We start from the raw sequence: 17464 nt of genomic DNA, 5'->3' as shown, positions 1-17464 counted from the left end.
CAAGAACATTCTGTTGGATTAAGCCAAAATTGTGTTGACTTGCACAGGTCAGGGAATGGACTCGAGAAAATAGCTGCTCAACATAAAATGCTCGTCTCAGTCAAAGTTAATGAAATCTTTAAAATGTATAAGAATTCAAAACTGTCATGAGCCAGCCTGAAAGAGGACGCGAGTGAGGAGGATGATCAGAGAAGTCAAAGAATGTACCTCCACACCAACAAACTGTTTGGATGGTATGCCAGAAAAAAAGAAAGTTTGCGTATCTTTTCCAATACAAAAGTGCTCGGAGTTTGCCAGATGCTTAAGGTGGGTTTTTGGTAGAAATGAAGATGGCTACAGAGAAAAGCACCTAAAACCAAGAGTTAAATATGGTGGAGGATCGGTGATGCTGTGGGGCTACCAAAGCCCCCCCCCCCCCCCCCCCCTACTATTGTTAGCATACAAGGCATTAGGGATTCCAGGAAGTACCTGGTGATTTTTTTTAAATAAATACATTTTATTTTGTGATCACCTGTGACTTCTTCATTTTTTTATTTGTTTGTGGTAATGGGTTCATTTACTGGTACTGTGAGACAACACGTGATCACCAGTAAGGGACAAATAAGGGCCAATCATTCTGGAGGGCACTGTGTGCTATTCAAGTGTGGCAGTCCATGCCGACAATCATAATCAAACTCTGTCCTCTGTACACAAACAATGTCCGGCCTTTGCATAGAGTGCATAGTACACCGTCCGTTACACCCTCTTTCCTCATTCAGACTGACTGTAAACACACCCTGATGCATGCACACACACACACACTCACACACACACACACACACACACACACACAGAGAGAGAGAGAGACACACACACACACACACACACACACACACACAGAGAGAGAGACACACACACACACACACACACACACACACTCCAAATGAATAGAGGCACAATGGAGGCATTGTGGCCTAGTTACTGAAACAATCCGGGGACAGGACGAGACTGTGAGCACATGCAGACGTCTCACTCATCCTGCCTGAGGGCCTGTTTCCTTATCCCCTCAGCTGAGACTAATTCCTCTCCTCCTTCTCTTCTCCTCCTCTCCTTCTCTCCCTTATCCCCCCAGCTGAGACTAATTCCTCTTCTCCTCCTCTTCTCCTCTCTCCTTCTCTCCCTTATCCCCCCAGCTGAGACTAATTCCTCTTCTCCTCCTCTCTCCTCCTCTCCCTTATCCCCCCAGCTGAGACTAATTCCTCTTCTCCTCCTCTCCTCCTTCTCTTCTCCTCCTCTCCCTTATCCCCCCAGCTGAGACTAATTCCTCTCCTCCTTCTCTCCTCCTCTCTCCTCCTCTCCCTTATCCCCCCAGCTGAGACTAATTCCTCTCCTCCTTCTCTCCTCCTCTCTCCTCCTCTCCCTTATCCCCCCAGCTGAGACTAATTCTTCTTCTCCTCTTCTCCTCCTCTCTCCTCCTCTCCCTTATCCCCCCAACTGAGACTAAGTCCTCTCCTCCTTTTCTCCTCCTCTCCCTTATCCCCCCAGCTGAGACTAATTCCTCTCCTCCTCTTCTCCTCCTCTCCCTTATCCCCTCAGCTGAGACTAATTCCTCTTCTCCTCCTCTCTCCTCCTCTCCCTTATCCCCTCAGCTGAGACTAATTCCTCTTCTCCTCCTCTCTCCTCCTCTCCCTTATCCCCTCAGCTGAGACTAATTCCTCTTCTCCTCCTCTCTCCTCTCTCCTCTACAGGCTTCACAGATGAACTCAAAATGAAGCTGGAGAAGAGACAGAGAGCCAACCAGGAGTGACTTGTCCCCGCCCCACCAGTCAGCCCCTCACTGCTGCCCCCTAGCTGTCCTCTCTGCCAGTGCCTTCTGTTATCACACAGTGTCAATGGATCTTCGTCAAACGTGGTGCTTTCTGGTGAACTCTGGTTACAAAGTTGACGTGGTCTCTTGCAGTTTGGAAAAAACAAAAACAACAAAAAAAACATTGGTGAGATCTAGCCAGGTCAAACAGAACTCTTTCCAGCTCCTGGAGAAGATCAGTCCAATCCAGCAGGTTTACTACAGGTCAAAGTCCTACCAGCAACTTCTACTTTACAATATACCGCTCACTGTTAGTCCTTTTCTGGCTGAACCGTGAACTCTCCACCTGGCATTCCAGGCCCAAACTGGATGGCCATGACACCTCTGGGACAGAAGGGGGCGCTAGATCTGTGATCTGACGATAGAAGTTCAAAACTGAGACTCTTCAACTCTGTTTATCCTCCCTTTGGTAAAAGCCTAAAAGGAAACAAATATGGAATTCAGTCAACAACTGAAAGGAAAAGCACACAGAGAACCAATCAGCAGCATATGACCTCATTTAATGAACCACTGAAGTGACTGCTACTAACCACATCCTCCATCGTGACCCTCAGCATTAACTGTGAACTCCAATATACCTTCAAAGGATCGTACCCAGTAGAGTTCATCCATAACCTTTGTGTTTGAGCCCAAGCTCCTCCGCGTTTGTGTGTTTGTGTTTGTGTTTGTGTTTTACTGTGCATGCTTCCATCGTTGGCATATGTTTGCTTCTCTTTGTCCTTTTGTTTTTGTATTATTTATAAAAAAAAATCAGTGTTATTTATATATGTACAATTTATGGTTGAATTAAAGAAAGGTTTTTGCATGGGCAGCAGTTGATCAGTATGTCTTTAGTCTCGACTCCATAGATAGGAACTTGAGGTAAATCTACCATCTCTATTGGGTTGTATTGTCTGAAAGAAAGTTTACTCAAATACATTGTAATACAGGTGTGAAGTGTTTGTCCACACCTGCAAACGCTCATGCACTAATTACTATTGTGCATTTTAAAGTTATTCTGGCTTATATCCTCTCTTAGTTCTACACGCCAGTTTGCTCTTTATCTAATGACCTTAATTGGCCTGGGAAAGAAACAACCAATTAGTGTTCCATTGGTATGGCGGTGTAGCCTATCATTTTGCCATATCCATATTTTGACCTGCAGGGGGAGACTGTGCATAAAAAAAGAATGAATGTTCCCAAGCTGGTGAGAGGGTAAAGTTTCCCCCTCCTCTGTCTGTCTGTACTCCTCCACGCTGGATCTTGGGTGTTCTTTCTTTTAAAAAGTGAAAATGATCATGAGTCAGAGAGATCCATACTTCACCATCACCCAGAGATGCAATGTCTCCTTGTTTCCTCAGTGAGTTGGTTAATAGGGGGTTATAATGAGAGGTGTGTTAGAGATAAGTTACCTATTTGATAGCATATCTAAGCTGTAATCTTAAAAGCTTCAAAGAGGCACAGCAACATGTTCTTGAATGTGTCAATGGTGGGCAGAAGCACCCCAGCAGCATTCAGATTTCCTTCCGTTCCTACAGAAGGCTCTGAACAGTTGGCCACCCCCTAGAAAACTGGAAACCCCTCTGTACTTCTCATTGTCTAATTAGAGTCTTTTCAGCGGTGAAACAAAACCCCCCTTACCCCTCACGTGTTGCAGACGGAGGGGCACCCGAGGAGCTTTGGCGGGAAATCAACAGCTCAAGTGAACAGGCTGGAGTGGGCATGTGCGCTTCTACTGGGTACATTAGACAAGTGACCAGGCTGGAGTGGGCATGTGCGCTTCTACTGGGTACATTAGACAAGTGACCAGGCTGGAGAGGACACATTAGACAAGTGACCAGGCTGGAGAGGACACATTAGACAAGTGACCAGGCTGGAGAGGACACATTAGACAAGTGACCAGGCTGGAGAGGACACATTAGACAAGTGACCAGGCTGGAGAGGACACATTAGACAAGTGACCAGGCTGGAGAGGACACATTAGACAAGTGACCAGGCTGGAGAGGACACATTAGACAAGTGACCAGGCTGGAGAGGACACATTAGACAAGTGACCAGGCTGGAGAGGACACATTAGACAAGTGCTCCTCATTACCTTTCTCCATATGTCCGTCTCCCCTCTCTTTCTCTTTCCCACACAAATACTACCATAGACACACCCATGCAGATACTCTGTCTCCCTCCCTCCTTCCCTCCCTCCCTCCCTTCCCTCATGGCGTCCCCTCCCTCCCTCTCTCTTGCACACAAACACACAACTCTGTAGTGGCTTGACGGGGAGCCTGTCGCTGCACGCTCTTGCACTCCGGTTGTTGCCGACTGGAGAATCTTGCGAGGGTGAGCAGCCCCTCCCCTTGGGTCCTACTCCACACAACTGAAGCAGTTTCACTCCCGGCAGCAACAGAAAGCACAAAGGGGCGTTCCTTCAGCAATGCTTGCAAGCCTTCTTGAAAAGCCAGAAGAAGTGGGTGGTTGGGTCATGTGTTTTGAACAACATTTTTTGACAGCCGGACTAACCTGATTCCACATTTACTCTGGGCAGACGACTGAGAATTGAGAGGTCAGTAAGTCTTTTTTTTTTTATCGTGTCCTTTTTAGTATTTCAATTTCAATGTACTGTATACACATTTTGGACCTGTACTCAGGTAAGAGGAAGAAGATTCTATGATTTCGAGGTGTGTCCACTTCCGGTTGAGTTGAAGTCTCACAGGACAGCAATCTAAACGTAATGTTTCCATGGAATGATTTACAGATATTCATCCTGGGATGTATTACTAAATGGGAATTGGAATGTATGCTTACACAGCCACTTCTGTTAAGTGAATACTTTAAGAGGAAAAACAATTAATGTCACTTCTATTGTTTAGGAAACAAACTCCAAGTTTTTAAGTGGTGATCTCTAAACATATAGACTTGTCTCTGCACTGCACACACAAACATTGATGCTGACTGTTAGTCATTCCATGCAAGGGCTGTTGTAGCCTAGGATCCTTTAAGTGCTGAATCTTGGCCATGAGCTTAAACAATTGCTTCCCTTCCTGTCAAGTATGTATGTGGCAACCAGGAAGCCATTTTGAAACCAGGGCTGCCTAGGTAAGTGTGGCTTCTCCTGGCCTAAGGGGGAAAGAGATGTGAGGCATGTTAGCGTGTCAGGTAGACTGCATTCTTGGACATGATTGAGCTCATCTCTGTAGTGTAGCCATCAGACTCAGGAAGGAGCTACCCACACACACACAGAGACACAGACACAGAGACACACGGAGCAGAGTTAGGGCCTAAAAAGGAGTTGTAGTGTTGAGCAGAGGGTGGAAGGAAATACAGAGATTCTTTGATAATCTCTGACTAGACAAGTCACACAACCACTAAAAGGTTAAAAGAATCATGTACAATAAAAAAAAAAAAACATTTCCAAAAGTACATAGAGAGGCCCATTCTCAAGTTATTATTCCTTGCTTTAGTGTCATGGAGTGAATTGTAATTTTAGACTCTTACTAGTAGTAGTCTTAGAAGCAGTGCAACAGAAGAGAATGTGGCAAACCAATGCATTCTAATTGAAGCCACGCTGCATCATGTCATTGCTTCTGTACAAGAACACTTTCTCACACTTCCTCTTAGCAGCAGAGGACCCCTCAAACAGCTGCAAGTCTGCTGCATTAAACAATATTGTGCATACAAGTACAGATTGTGAGTTGGATTGCATCTGGGGAAAAAATCACTAATGGTTGAAAAGGTGACAGTTGGATTGCTGTTGCTGCAGCCAGTCTTCACACAGTAGAATATACAGCATGTGTGCTGGTGTGGCCCAATGAATGGAGGCCTCTGTTCTGCGGCTTACAGTCTCAGCAGGTGTTGAGGGATTTGTCTTCTGCCAGACAGAGAAGATGCAATGGACACTTTTGTGTAAAATTACTAAAGTTACCTGGCAACGTATCATCCTACAGTATCAACCACCGCATTGTTTACCAGTCCCAAATGTGAAAACCATGCTCCCCCCTAAGATCCGAAATGGCCGCCTTGTCCACCTCTATTAATGGTGAAGGGGTTCTTTACTTGTGTTCAGATATTTGTTGCTGCAGCTCAGGGCTTGTTGGTGAGGCTCTCCTTTGAGAAGCTCTATCACATACTGAGGTGCCTGGCAAGCAGAAATCAAAGTCTCCGCACCCCACGAACAGCTCTCTGACCTCTCTCATTTACATCACTATAGCTCTGACAGATATACTGCTGCTGAGACTGAGACTCCTTCAGCGTCCTTTCATTGCCTGTTCTCCAACGCTCTCTCCCTCTCTCTCTCTCTCTCTCTCTCTCTCTCTCTCTCTCTCTCTGTCTCTCTCTCTCTCTCTCTCTCTGTCCCTCTCAGATGGGCTTACACAGGTCCCAGGCCTTTGAAGCTGTGTCTGTCTTCTCTCAGCTGTATATTTTACCATGACTTGTCTTCTGAGCGGCTGGAGTGGAGGAGGCGACTGCCTGCGTCGTGCCCTGAATCACTGCTTTATCCGGAGCCACAGCGTGCAGACGGCTCCCGGGAGTTTCTCCGTGCCTTTGTCCCGGACCTGCTAATGCTGCCAAGCCATGTACGTCCTGGCAGTGCTGTGTGTCCTCCACCTCTTCTTTTCAGTTCCCATGTCCAGCCAAGACTGGCCTTTGGACTGTGTTCCCCGAAAGACCATCCCTTACCACAGTGAGTATTGTATTATCGTTTCTTAAGAGGAAGAGTTCTTCCTTTTTCACACTTTCCCCAAATTGACTTTAAGTGCTCCGTGGACACTGTTGTTTTAAGGCTTCTGTACAACCAGTCCTTGGACATGTTTCAGATGTTCCTGAGCTGCTGTGTACTGGTCAAGTGAATGAGCATAGACTGATGGGCTTTGCTTATGGAAACAGGTGACAATGGGAAGCTGTTCAGGGAAGATCAGGTGTGGAACTATACCATGATGGTCCTCAGAGATGACCTGGGTCTGGTCATCCTGGGGGCCAGAGGAGTCATCTACGCCCTGGACATCAACAACATCAGCAACAAGAAGGCCTCAGTAAGACCATCGGAGTACTTCACGTGTGTTAATGTTGAATGAAGGAACGAGTCAATGAGTTTCCATCTCTGTTTTAAATTACCTCTATTTAGAATGCTACTTTGCCTCAAGCTTGTGTGCACTATAATAGCGATTTGAGCTTTTGCCCTAAGTTAATTGATCAAAGAATCCACAACAAAAAGATGTATTTATCTGAATGTACCAGTGAATTCTTTGCTGAAATCTAGGCTGTGGTTATGCCTGTGGTTAAGATGTAACGTGTTTAGTTGACCTTGTGTGGTAACTGTGCAGGTGAACTGGGATGTGACCGATGAGCAGCAGGAAGAATGCAAATATAAAGGAAAGGACTCCGAGGTATGTGTGACGCTGGCTGTTATCGTTCTTGTAACACGAGGAAAAGACACAATGCCTATAGGGCTCAGTTTATGATTGCTTGTGACGTGTGCCCATGTCTGTGTCTTCTCCAGATAGAGTGCCAGAACTACATCCGCATACTACATGTGACAGAGGATGGCAGCATGTATGTGTGTGGAACCAATGCTTTCCATCCAATGTGTGATTACATGGTGAGTTCATACACACACACACACACACACACACACACACACACACACACACACACACACACACACACACACACACACACACACACACACAAATTCAGTTCAATTAAGGATATGAGAGTTAACCTGAGATGTTCCGTCTTGTGGTTCTCACTTTTTCAATGTTCTATTATCTTCTGTTTCTATGTCATTGACTGCACATGTTTTTTGACAGAATGCATCGACTGGTTCTGAAATCTGGTCCTGAAATCTGGGATGCCGTAGAGCTATTGCTGCCTTAGGCTCCCCTTTAAATGTGTTACACAAGCAGGCCAACGCTCGAAGTGTCATATCATTCTTTTTTTTGGCAGAATTACAAAGATGGACAGCTGATTCTGCAGAATGACCAAGAGGATGGGAAAGGGAAATGCCCCTTCGACCCCTTCCAGAAGTACTCCTCGGTGTGGGTCGGTGAGTACACATGGTTTCTCATCCAGAAAAGCACTGAAATACAGTCTCCGAGACCTGATAAGACCTGACCTGACCTGACCTGACCTCTCTCTCTCTGTCTCTCTGTCTCTCTCTCTCTCTCTCTGTCTGTCTCTCTCTCTCTCTCTCTCTCTCTGTCTCTCTCTCTCTGTCTGTCTGTCTCTCTGTCTCTCTCTCTCTCTCTCTGTCTGTCTCTCTCTCTCTCTCTCTCTCTCTGTCTCTCTCTCTCTGTCTGTCTCTCTGTCTCTCTCTCTCTCTCTCTGTCTGTCTCTCTCTCTCTGTCTGTCTCTCTGTCTCTCTGTCTCTCTCTCTCTCTCTCTCTCTGTCTGTCTCTCTCTCTCTCTCTCTCTCTCTATCTCTCTCTGTCTGTCTGTCTGTCTCTCTCTCTCTCTCTCTCTCTGTTCTGCCAGAGGGAGAGTTGTACTCTGCCACCTCCATGAACTTCCTGGGCTCTGAGCCGGTGGTGATGCGCAGCTCCCCAGACCCCATCCGCACCGACTTCAAGAGCTCCTGGCTCAGTGGTGAGATGATGTAGCATTTGGATTTGTATTCTCCAACGATTTAAAGATGGAGAGATTTAAAGATGGAGTAAGCAATGAGCTATTTGAGTTCTATTTGGCAAAACTCTCCCCACATTCTGGCACTATCACCTAGGATAATGAATAATGCAATGTAAACTGATTTTTTTTTTACACCGAAGAAAATCCATTCAACCCCATTTCTTCAACTCGAAAATTTCAACTTGTGTTATTATTTGGGGGGAAAGTCTGACACGTCTGTGCATCAAACATTATGTTTCTTCAAATTAATTTGCATCACTGTGGCCACAAGATAAACTGTTTGGAGCATCGTACTTTGATTTAACTAACTAGTCATTTCATTTACTACAAATTATTGAAAAGAATTTGCTAAATTCTGTTCAAGTTCAAGTTCAAGTGACAGCCATGTCCATAATCAGCGACGTTCGTTACTCAATAATTGTTTTTTGATCTAAAAAAATAATTTGAAACTAAATACAACAGGATACAAAATGAGAACTTCTCTTCTAAGACGACAACATGCTTCATTCAGTTTAGTGTCTGCTGTGTGAGAGAGGGTACAAGAGCCTCCCACAGCCAGCATCATCAGACGCACGCAGCTGGTGGCTTGTGTGTGAAATGACAGCATACAGTTACAGAGATTACAGGGAACAGAGATAGCCTTATTACTATCCAAAGGATCATATAATATGTTGCGGAAAATTCTAAAAGCTTCTCAACAAACTTCTGAAGGCAAACAGGTGTGAAGATACTGAACGGTTTGTTTCAGAGGAGTTAACTGCTGCTGAGCCGGTCCATGGAGCATCTCAAAAACTCTAAGCATAAGGCAAGAGCGATCAGGCAGATGAACTGAGGACAAAGCCTCCTCCAACCCATTTTATACAGTTCTAACAACATCTCTTTTTCCTTGCACCTCTGTCCTTGTTACTTCTCAGAATTAACCACATCGAACTTTGCTTTTGCTTTTGCTGACAATTTGTAGACTGGACAGTTGGCCCACTGCTGACTGTTCACGGGTGACAACAGTCGGCTTCCCCTTTTCAGAGGAGCCTGGACATATCAATATCAATAAAAGTAGGCCTACGCAACATTTCAAAGCCAAATTTGAAAATAAATATGAATGTATAATGAAATTATTTTGTAATGGTGTTACTCTCAAGCATTTTCATTTATTTTTAATGTAGCTAGCTTAGGTTTCAGATAACCTAGCTTAATTATCTTATTTCATACTGTAGAGCTACAGTCCTATCCACAATATTTGGCACCCCTGGTAAAGATGAAACAAGTGTTATTAAAGTGAATAAGCTTAGTCTCACACTAAAATAATAATGAGGAAAATTCGACCTTTATTCTAAACCGTATGTGCCACACTTCATGTGCAGCCCTGCAATTTTGTCCAACCTCCCTTTGCCAATAAAACTGGACTGAGTCTTATCCTTATCCTTATCCTTATACCTTACATCTTATACGGTTGGAATTTGAGACCTTTCCTCTTCATATAATCTCTCCAGATCATCCAGGGTCCCGGTCCCCAGGTCCTCTCTTGGGCACTCTCCTCTTTAGCTCACCCCACAGGTTTTCTATGGGGCTTGATTTTGTGATTTTGCCTTCCAAACAATCTGTTGGCATGGAGGTGGCATCACATGGTAGTTTGGGAGACTTGGTGACCCCAAGATGCTACTTTATTTCTGTAACTTGTCAACAGTGATCCTTGGGTCCTCTTCCAAGCAAGTTTGTAACAGTTCCAGTTGATTTGTTTGCCCTAATGAGCATTTTCAGGCGAGTAGCTATCTTTTATAGCCATTCCCTGACTTATGAAGCGCAACACACTTTTCCCTTATTTGACTTGTGTGTTCTCCTATCTTTCCCATATTGAAGAATGAATAATGGCCCTGCTCGTGTGTCACCTCAGATTTATACCCCAGTGAAACAGAAAGTCACACACACTCACATTACTGTATTTTGATGATTTAAATACAGTTTATTCAGTTCAATCCAGTTCAGATGGTGTATATCTACTGTATGTACTGTCAGTATGTGTCATTTTGATTAAAAAAAAAAAAACCTACTACCTACAACCCCAACATTTGAAAATACAATAAAACAGACACAAACGTTTGTATGTATTAGTGTTGTGTACTGTTGTAAAGTAAGAATCCATGTTTCCCAGGTGAACTGCAGTAAACATAAATGCAGCATCACTTGAATTTAAGATGGCTATTTATACAGCTCCAGAAAAAATTAAGAGACAACTTCAAAATGATCAGTTTCTCTGGTTTTATTATTTATTGGTATGTGTTTGAGTAAAATTAACATTTCTGTTTTATTCTATAAACTACTGACAACATTTCTACCAAATTTCAAATTATAATATTGTCATTTAGAGCATTTATTTGCAGAAAAATGACAACTGGTCAAAATAACAAAACAGATGCAGTGTTTCAAGATCTCGAATAATGCAAAGAAAACAAGCTCATATTCATTTTTAAACAACACAATACTAATGTTTTAAGAGTTCAGAAATCAATATTTGGTGGATTAACCTTGATTTACAATCACAGCTTTCATGTGTCTTGGCATGCTCTCCACCAGTCTTTCACATTGCCGTTGGGTGACTTTATGCCACTCCTGGCGCAAAAATTCAAGCAGGTCGGCTTTGTTTGATGGCTTGTGACCTTCCATCTTCCTCTTCATCACATTAAGGCAGTTCAAGCTTTTCTATTACAGTCCTTATCTTCAATTTCAATTAATTTAATGATAATGTACTTTATCTGAATTACAATACAGTCTTACTTCGCTAATTACATTATTACATTTGTTATATAGAATTGTACAGTATCGTCACATGATGTCACATTTTGCCATAAGGGAAGGTTGGAGTGAATTGAGTTTAACCAGTCACAATCTAGCCAGACATCAACAGAAGAAGGAACTGGTCAAAGTGAACAGATGCTCTTTTAGCAGAACGGTTCCGTCCTTAAATAAATCAGCTTTTGCTTTCAGAAGAGAAGAGTGTCAAGGCGTTGAGGTCAAATACTTTTGAATGTGTTTTTAACATGAGAACAGCTTCATACTGATATACACAATGACAGTGTTGGATTGCTTGGACTAGAGGATTCTAAATGTTGAGAGAAATTATACCAAAAAATAAGTGGAAAAAATGTTTTGACATGTCTGTAGTATTCATTCTGCGCTGACGATATTCCAAAGTGAACACTGATGTCTTGTTTGCTGCTGGTGGGAGCTACTGCTTCAGTTATATATAAAAACACTACTGAGAAAGGGATGGAGATCATTGATGTTAAGCAGTGTGGTTACATGACTCAGAGACCCATCCGAGCCCATCTCAGGGCTAGAGAAATATATTATGACTAAATCAGTGAACAAAGAGATTTACATGCATTTCTGTGAATAACCATTGGGGCTGTTCAGAACCACTGCATCAATCTTTGGCTGGTGTAAACCTTGAGCCTCTTGATCATTGCACATAGAGTTAGATTGTGGGATCTCACTGTTACTGTCACCTGGAAGTGTCTGCTACCAAGAGAAAATTCTACTGTTGATGTCACATAGTGTTGCGCAAGTGTGATTGGCTAGATAGACGGCACGTCAGTATGTCGAGTGTCACTCGACCGCTGAAGCATAAATGCAGCAACATGAGCGACTCTTTTTTTTGTCGGCGACCATATGCTGAGCGACACTTTCCAACAAGTATTGGCTGGTGGGTGTCGGAAAGCAAATAAAAAAAAAGATGGCGGACCAAACTCCGTAGATGGTCGTATTTGTACATTAAAGTTGTTTGTTTGACTTTTTTTAAAGTTACCGAGAAATAGACACTGTGCAATGTAAAAACCCTGTTATTGTAACTGAAAAATACGTCTGAGGGGATTTGCGAGGTGCCTGAGCCAGCTATCTAATGTTAGCATGCTACTACCCACAAGGTAAACAGCATGGGTTGGATCAATCACAGCCCTGGGGTCTCCGTGGGCTCTCCGTCATTTCTTACGTGCTTACGTTTCTGTGTAAAAAAGGAGTACAATAGCCCCTTCAGGCGGTGTATATATCAAGACAACATGTACATAGGGGTCGGGTACCTTGGAACATTGTTGTGACAACTTCTAATGGCTTCTGAGTTTCAACACAGCTCTGTCTTCCGATCTGGGATCTGTCTTCAGATCTGTCAAAAATCATTATTCTAAAATACAATTGAACTCTGAGGAATACAGTTAAACACAGACTTAACTGAATTGAACTTTGAGGAATACAGTTAAACACAGACTTAACTGAATTGAACTTTGAGGAATACAGTTAAACACAGACTTAACTGAATTGAACTTTGAGGAATACAGTTAAACACAGACTTAACTGAATTGAACTTTGAGGGAATACAGTTAAAAACAGACTTAACTGAATTGAACTTTGAGGGAATACAGTTAAAAACAGACTTAACTGAATTGAACTTTGAGGGAATACACTTAAAAACAGACTTAACTGCAAGCTTCTCCTGGTTGCAGAGCCTAACTTCATCTACATGGACCATATCCCAGAAAGTGAGAATAGCCCCGATGGAGACGATGACAAGATCTACCTGTTCTTCAGTGAGACCGCTGTGGAATACGACTTCTACCATAAGCTGGCTGTGTCTCGGGTGGCCAGGGTCTGCAAGGTAGGCTACTTCATGCACTCATCAACCCTTTAAATAATGAAGCAATTAAAGACACTGTCCATTATTTTGGCAAAAGGTTGATGTTTGAGTTCAACAGCCAATCAAATTACACCCCTCCCTTCCGTACTCTTGTGGCAACATGTTGATTGGCTGGAGCAGTGGATGGCAATCCAATTCATTTGTTTTCCATTTTCATAGCCAGAACTGTGTGCGAACACACTCCACTCCACGGTTACTGTGTGCGAACACACTCCACGGTTAATGACAAAACCAGTGAAATAAAAAAAAACACACAATGCAACCCAATACTATTTCCATACAGTTCCAACCAATGGTAATAATAAGTCAGTTGAATTTGAAATGCAAACTCACAAAACAGTTTTCTGCATCAACAGAACGAAAAGATCACCTGTTTCATCTCTTTGCCACAGGGAGACATAGGTGGCCAAAGGACCCTCCAGAGGAAATGGACATCTTTTGTAAAAGCGCGTCTCGACTGTCCTGTCCTGGAGTCTCAGCTGCCTTACTTAGTGCAGGACGTGTTCCGCTCGTGCCCTGCCGACTGGTCTACATGTGTGTTCTATGCTGTCTTCACCCCTCAGATGTGAGTGTTTAAGATTGAGTTCTGAGAAAAAAAAGAAAGTCACTGCGAGTTCAATTAACTCACGCCTCCCGGTGTCTACCACTATTAATACTGTATATGCCAATCAATATGATGGAGAGGTGCTTTACAACCAGGCCTGCAGTGCAGAACAGTCACTGATACTACCAGGTGGTTTTGGTGGTAAAGACAAACCAATTGTTCTTTTTGTCTGACAGGGACTCTTCAGACTACTCCGCTGTGTGTGTCTACAGCATGCATGATATACAACAAGTGTTTACTGAGGGGAAGTTCAAAACGCCTGTTACCGTGGAAACCTCTTTTGTGAAGTGGGTGATGTTCAGTGGCGATCTGCCCGCCCCTCGACCAGGAGCGGTGAGGCTTGCCTGATGCAGCATGTGTCCACTCCCCACCCATCCTTTCCCCTTTCGTGTTATACCTATCTGTTGCACTGAATGTTCTGTTATCCTAAAAATGATACCATAAATGATTATAAGTTCAAGTTATAATGTTCTACCTTCAATAAAAAAGGCTGATCAATAGATTCTGCTTGAATGATCAGGTTTCTCCTACCCTGAAAAACGTTTACCTGCTGTTTTTTTTCAAACTAATGATCTTATTTATACATTTGAATGGTTGCAGTGCATCGACACAGCAACACGTAAGATGGGCATCAACAGCTCTATGGAGCTGCCAGACAAGACCTTGCAGTTCATTCGTGATCGTCCGCTGATGGACCAGGAGATTCAGCCAGTGAACAACCGCCCCCTACTGGTGAAGAAAGGGGCTGCATTCACCCGCATTGTGGTAGCCAGTGTAGTGGCTTTGGATGGAGCTAGTTACCATGTCATGTTTATTGGCACAGGTAATATAGATATCTGACATGACACTTTCACTTACTAGCACTTTGGAGGTCATGTATACATCAGCGTATTGGGTGTATGTTCATGTCTAATATGTGAAGATAATATTATAACAGCACTGTGTGTATAATTTTATACTTATTTTTCATCAGTACTCTTAAACAGCCAGTCTTCATTATTCATTTGAATGTTGCTACCACACACACTGCATGGAGTTGAAATGTTGTGTCATAATCAGTCGAGAGAACAGAGTTGCTGTGGCCGAGCTAATAAGACATGTGACCTCTGACCTCTATAGAGACCGGCTCTATACTCAAAGCTGTCCATTACGGTAAAGACAACGCTGGAGAGGCGTTCATCATCGAGGAGGTGCAACTCTTCCAGCCTTCCGAGGCGATCAAGATCCTTCGGCTCTCTGACAGCACGGTACGCCATAGCCACCAGCTGTAGACAGCACTCTCTAGATCAAACTGAGGTATAGGTACAGTATGCAGTGGTGCACCTCATTTTGGGGGAAGAAATCCAAATTTCATCCAAATGATCTTTTGTCTTAAGTTTAAAAAGCTCCTTGGCCCCTGCCAGAAAGGTGCTGAAGAAATCTGAGGAGATGTTTGTGATGCGTACTGTACCAGTAACCACCGTTGATCCGTACCGCAGGGTCACCTGTTTGTGATGCGTACTGTACCAGTAACCACCGTTAATCCGTACCGCAGGGTCACCTGTTTGTGATGCGTACTGTACCAGTAACCACCGTTGATCCGTACCGCAGGGTCACCTGTTTGCGGGTTCTGAAGTGGGCGTGGTCCAGATGCCACTGAGCTCGTGTGGGCGCTACAGATCCTGTGGAGACTGTGTCCTTGCCCGGGACCCTTTCTGCGTGTGGGACCTGACCTCCGCACGGTGCACCTCCCTCAGCCCAGTGCACTCTCAGGGAGACAGGTACCATCAGCCACCGACCACAGGACATACGTTTACCCTTGTCTGTTTACATTTAACATTTACATTTAGTCATTTAGCAGACGCTTTTATCCAAAGCGACTTACATATGTGCAACTTACAATGTATACACATTTTACATTTACACTGATGGCACACTGCACATCAGGAGCAATTAGGGGTTCAGTGTCTTGCTCAAGGACACTTCGACAGGGAATCGAACTAGCAACCTTCTGATTACTAAACGACTTCTTTACCCCCTGTACCACTGTCGCCCCCACTGTCTGTTGTGTGACCATACTGCTTCCTCGCACTGCACTTAAAGATCTCGTCTCATTCTCTGACATGTGTCTCTCTCAGTAAGGTGATTCAGAGTCTGCAGGATGGAGATGTTTCTTCCTGCCCCCCTCCAGGTAGTGTATTCAGTCTACTGTTGATATTTACTTCACTCAGTGCTACACATGCTTGACAGTGGACAACACATTCACTGGACACTAAAACCCATGGACATACTGATAGGGTCTGGGGGTCTAAATAAGTTCAAGTGCAATTGACAGCAATACATTAGTGTGCATGGTTTTACCAGTAGTGAGAATGAGTGGAAAGGTCCAGAACATCTGAAATGTGTTCTTTCAGACCAGCGTCCAGCACCTCTGCACATTTACACAAACTGTCAGTATGAAATAAAGAGATGGTGAATGCTATACATTCTGCAAACCATTATGTATTGTGGCTTGTAACCTTTGCCACCAGGAGGGGGAAAACTGCCTGTTTTAGATTTCAGAAATATAATGTATTGTGTACTACCCTTTGAAATTGCTTAAACATCCTGTCCTATCACAGAAAAGGCCAAGCTGGTTAACATCACCTTCGTGCCAGGCAGCAATGTGAAGTTGGGTTGTGAGCCCATCTCTGACCTGGCACAGCTGCTCTGGCATGTGGGCGGCCGTGCCCTGGTGCGCTCCGATCAGCATCACTTCCACAGGGACAGCCTGATGATCCTCAACGCCAGCGTGGGCGACGCCGGCCATTACTCCTGCTGGTCGCTGGAGCGCTCCCACGGGCACGAGCACCGGAGGCTGGGGGCTGAATACAGACTCACCCTGGGGACCAGGACCAGGGGAGGACTGGAGCTCCCCACCTCCCCTCAGGCCCAGTCTAGTAACGGGGGGATGGTGGGCATGCAGGTGCTGGTGGCGTTGCTGTCAGTCACGCTGGTTGCACTAGTTGCATGGAACTACTATAAAGGCCACCTCACGCTGCTGCCTTGCAAGCTAGGAGGAAGACAGGAGCACCCTGAGGGCAGCCAAGGGGACGTGGCCAGCACACTGCAGCCTTTGCAGAGCACCGAGGAGAAACCTCCAGGCCCGGCTGGGAACAGCAACAACAACCACGGCAATCAGGAGCACGCTCTCTCAATGGATGGCCACGCCGCTGAGGAGTCTAGTATCTAAGCTCTGGAGTCATACACTCATCCAGGAGCAGACGATGTACTCTGTGCCTTTTCATTGTGTATGAAATTTAGTTTGGCGTCAAAACAAAAAGGAGCCTTTTGGACTTTTTTTTCTACTTTGTTAGACATTACTTTTCATTTGATCGAAGGTGTGGATATCAGAATCAGAATTCTTTTTTAGGAATTTTTTATATTTACACATACAGGAAATTAACTTGGTGTGGTTATATGTTCAGAAACTTCACATTCATGAACTGTCAAACTGTAAAGAAATGTATAAAAAGTTTTACTGAGGACATTTTCTATGAGCCTTTCTGATGAGCAGGAGTAGATGAGTGTCTAAAATTACTGTGACTAGTGTGTTTGAGGTTCATTCTGGGTCTAGATATGCTCTGGTACTAGGTGGGTTGAAAGTAGTGTTGAGTTTTGAGTCAATACTGTGAATGATTAAACACGACTGATTGTTTGAATCATCCGTCTAAACTTGCCTCTCTTATTTTGTAAAAACGGGGGCCATGTATGAACA

At 44.1% G+C, this 17464-nt stretch overlaps 2 protein-coding genes across 2 annotated transcripts in view; both read left to right on the top strand.

Moving 5' to 3' along the window:
* The window catches only part of stap2a (signal transducing adaptor family member 2a), an 11426-nt gene extending 8164 nt beyond the window's left edge, over nt 1-3262 (top strand). Inside the window, exon 11 of the mRNA XM_012831840.3 lies at nt 1728-3262. Coding sequence (XP_012687294.1) covers nt 1728-1786 — 59 coding nt within the window. The 3' untranslated portion in view covers nt 1787-3262. The remainder of the gene's footprint in view (nt 1-1727) is intronic.
* An 813-nt stretch (nt 3263-4075) lies between these two features.
* On the top strand, nt 4076-17408 carry sema4e (semaphorin 4e). Its single transcript, XM_031560238.2, has 15 exons — nt 4076-4382; nt 6180-6500; nt 6704-6849; nt 7141-7203; nt 7317-7415; nt 7763-7862; nt 8291-8401; nt 12934-13085; nt 13517-13689; nt 13905-14061; nt 14329-14551; nt 14848-14975; nt 15319-15488; nt 15846-15898; nt 16329-17408. The coding sequence occupies exons 2-15, from the start codon at nt 6392-6394 to the stop codon at nt 16937-16939; spliced, it is 2295 nt and encodes a 764-aa protein (XP_031416098.1). The 5' UTR covers nt 4076-4382; nt 6180-6391; the 3' UTR covers nt 16940-17408.
* Nucleotides 17409-17464: the final 56 nt, after the last annotated feature.

This window comes from Clupea harengus, chromosome 22 (genome assembly GCF_900700415.2).
Source record: "Clupea harengus chromosome 22, Ch_v2.0.2, whole genome shotgun sequence".
NCBI lineage: Eukaryota > Metazoa > Chordata > Actinopteri > Clupeiformes > Clupeidae > Clupea > Clupea harengus.
This window is presented reverse-complemented; position numbering and strand designations above follow the sequence as displayed.

Excerpts from the sequence above, each read along its gene's own strand:
- sema4e (XM_031560238.2), top strand. The coding sequence starts at position 6,392 with ATGTACGTCCTGGCAGTGCTGTGTGTCCTCCACCTCTTCTTTTCAGTT. Across the intron at positions 13,690-13,904 it reads GCTGTCTTCACCCCTCAGAT|GGACTCTTCAGACTACTCCG; the intron begins GTGAGTGTTTAA and ends TTTGTCTGACAG. Across the intron at positions 15,489-15,845 it reads GTGCACTCTCAGGGAGACAG|TAAGGTGATTCAGAGTCTGC; the intron begins GTACCATCAGCC and ends TGTCTCTCTCAG.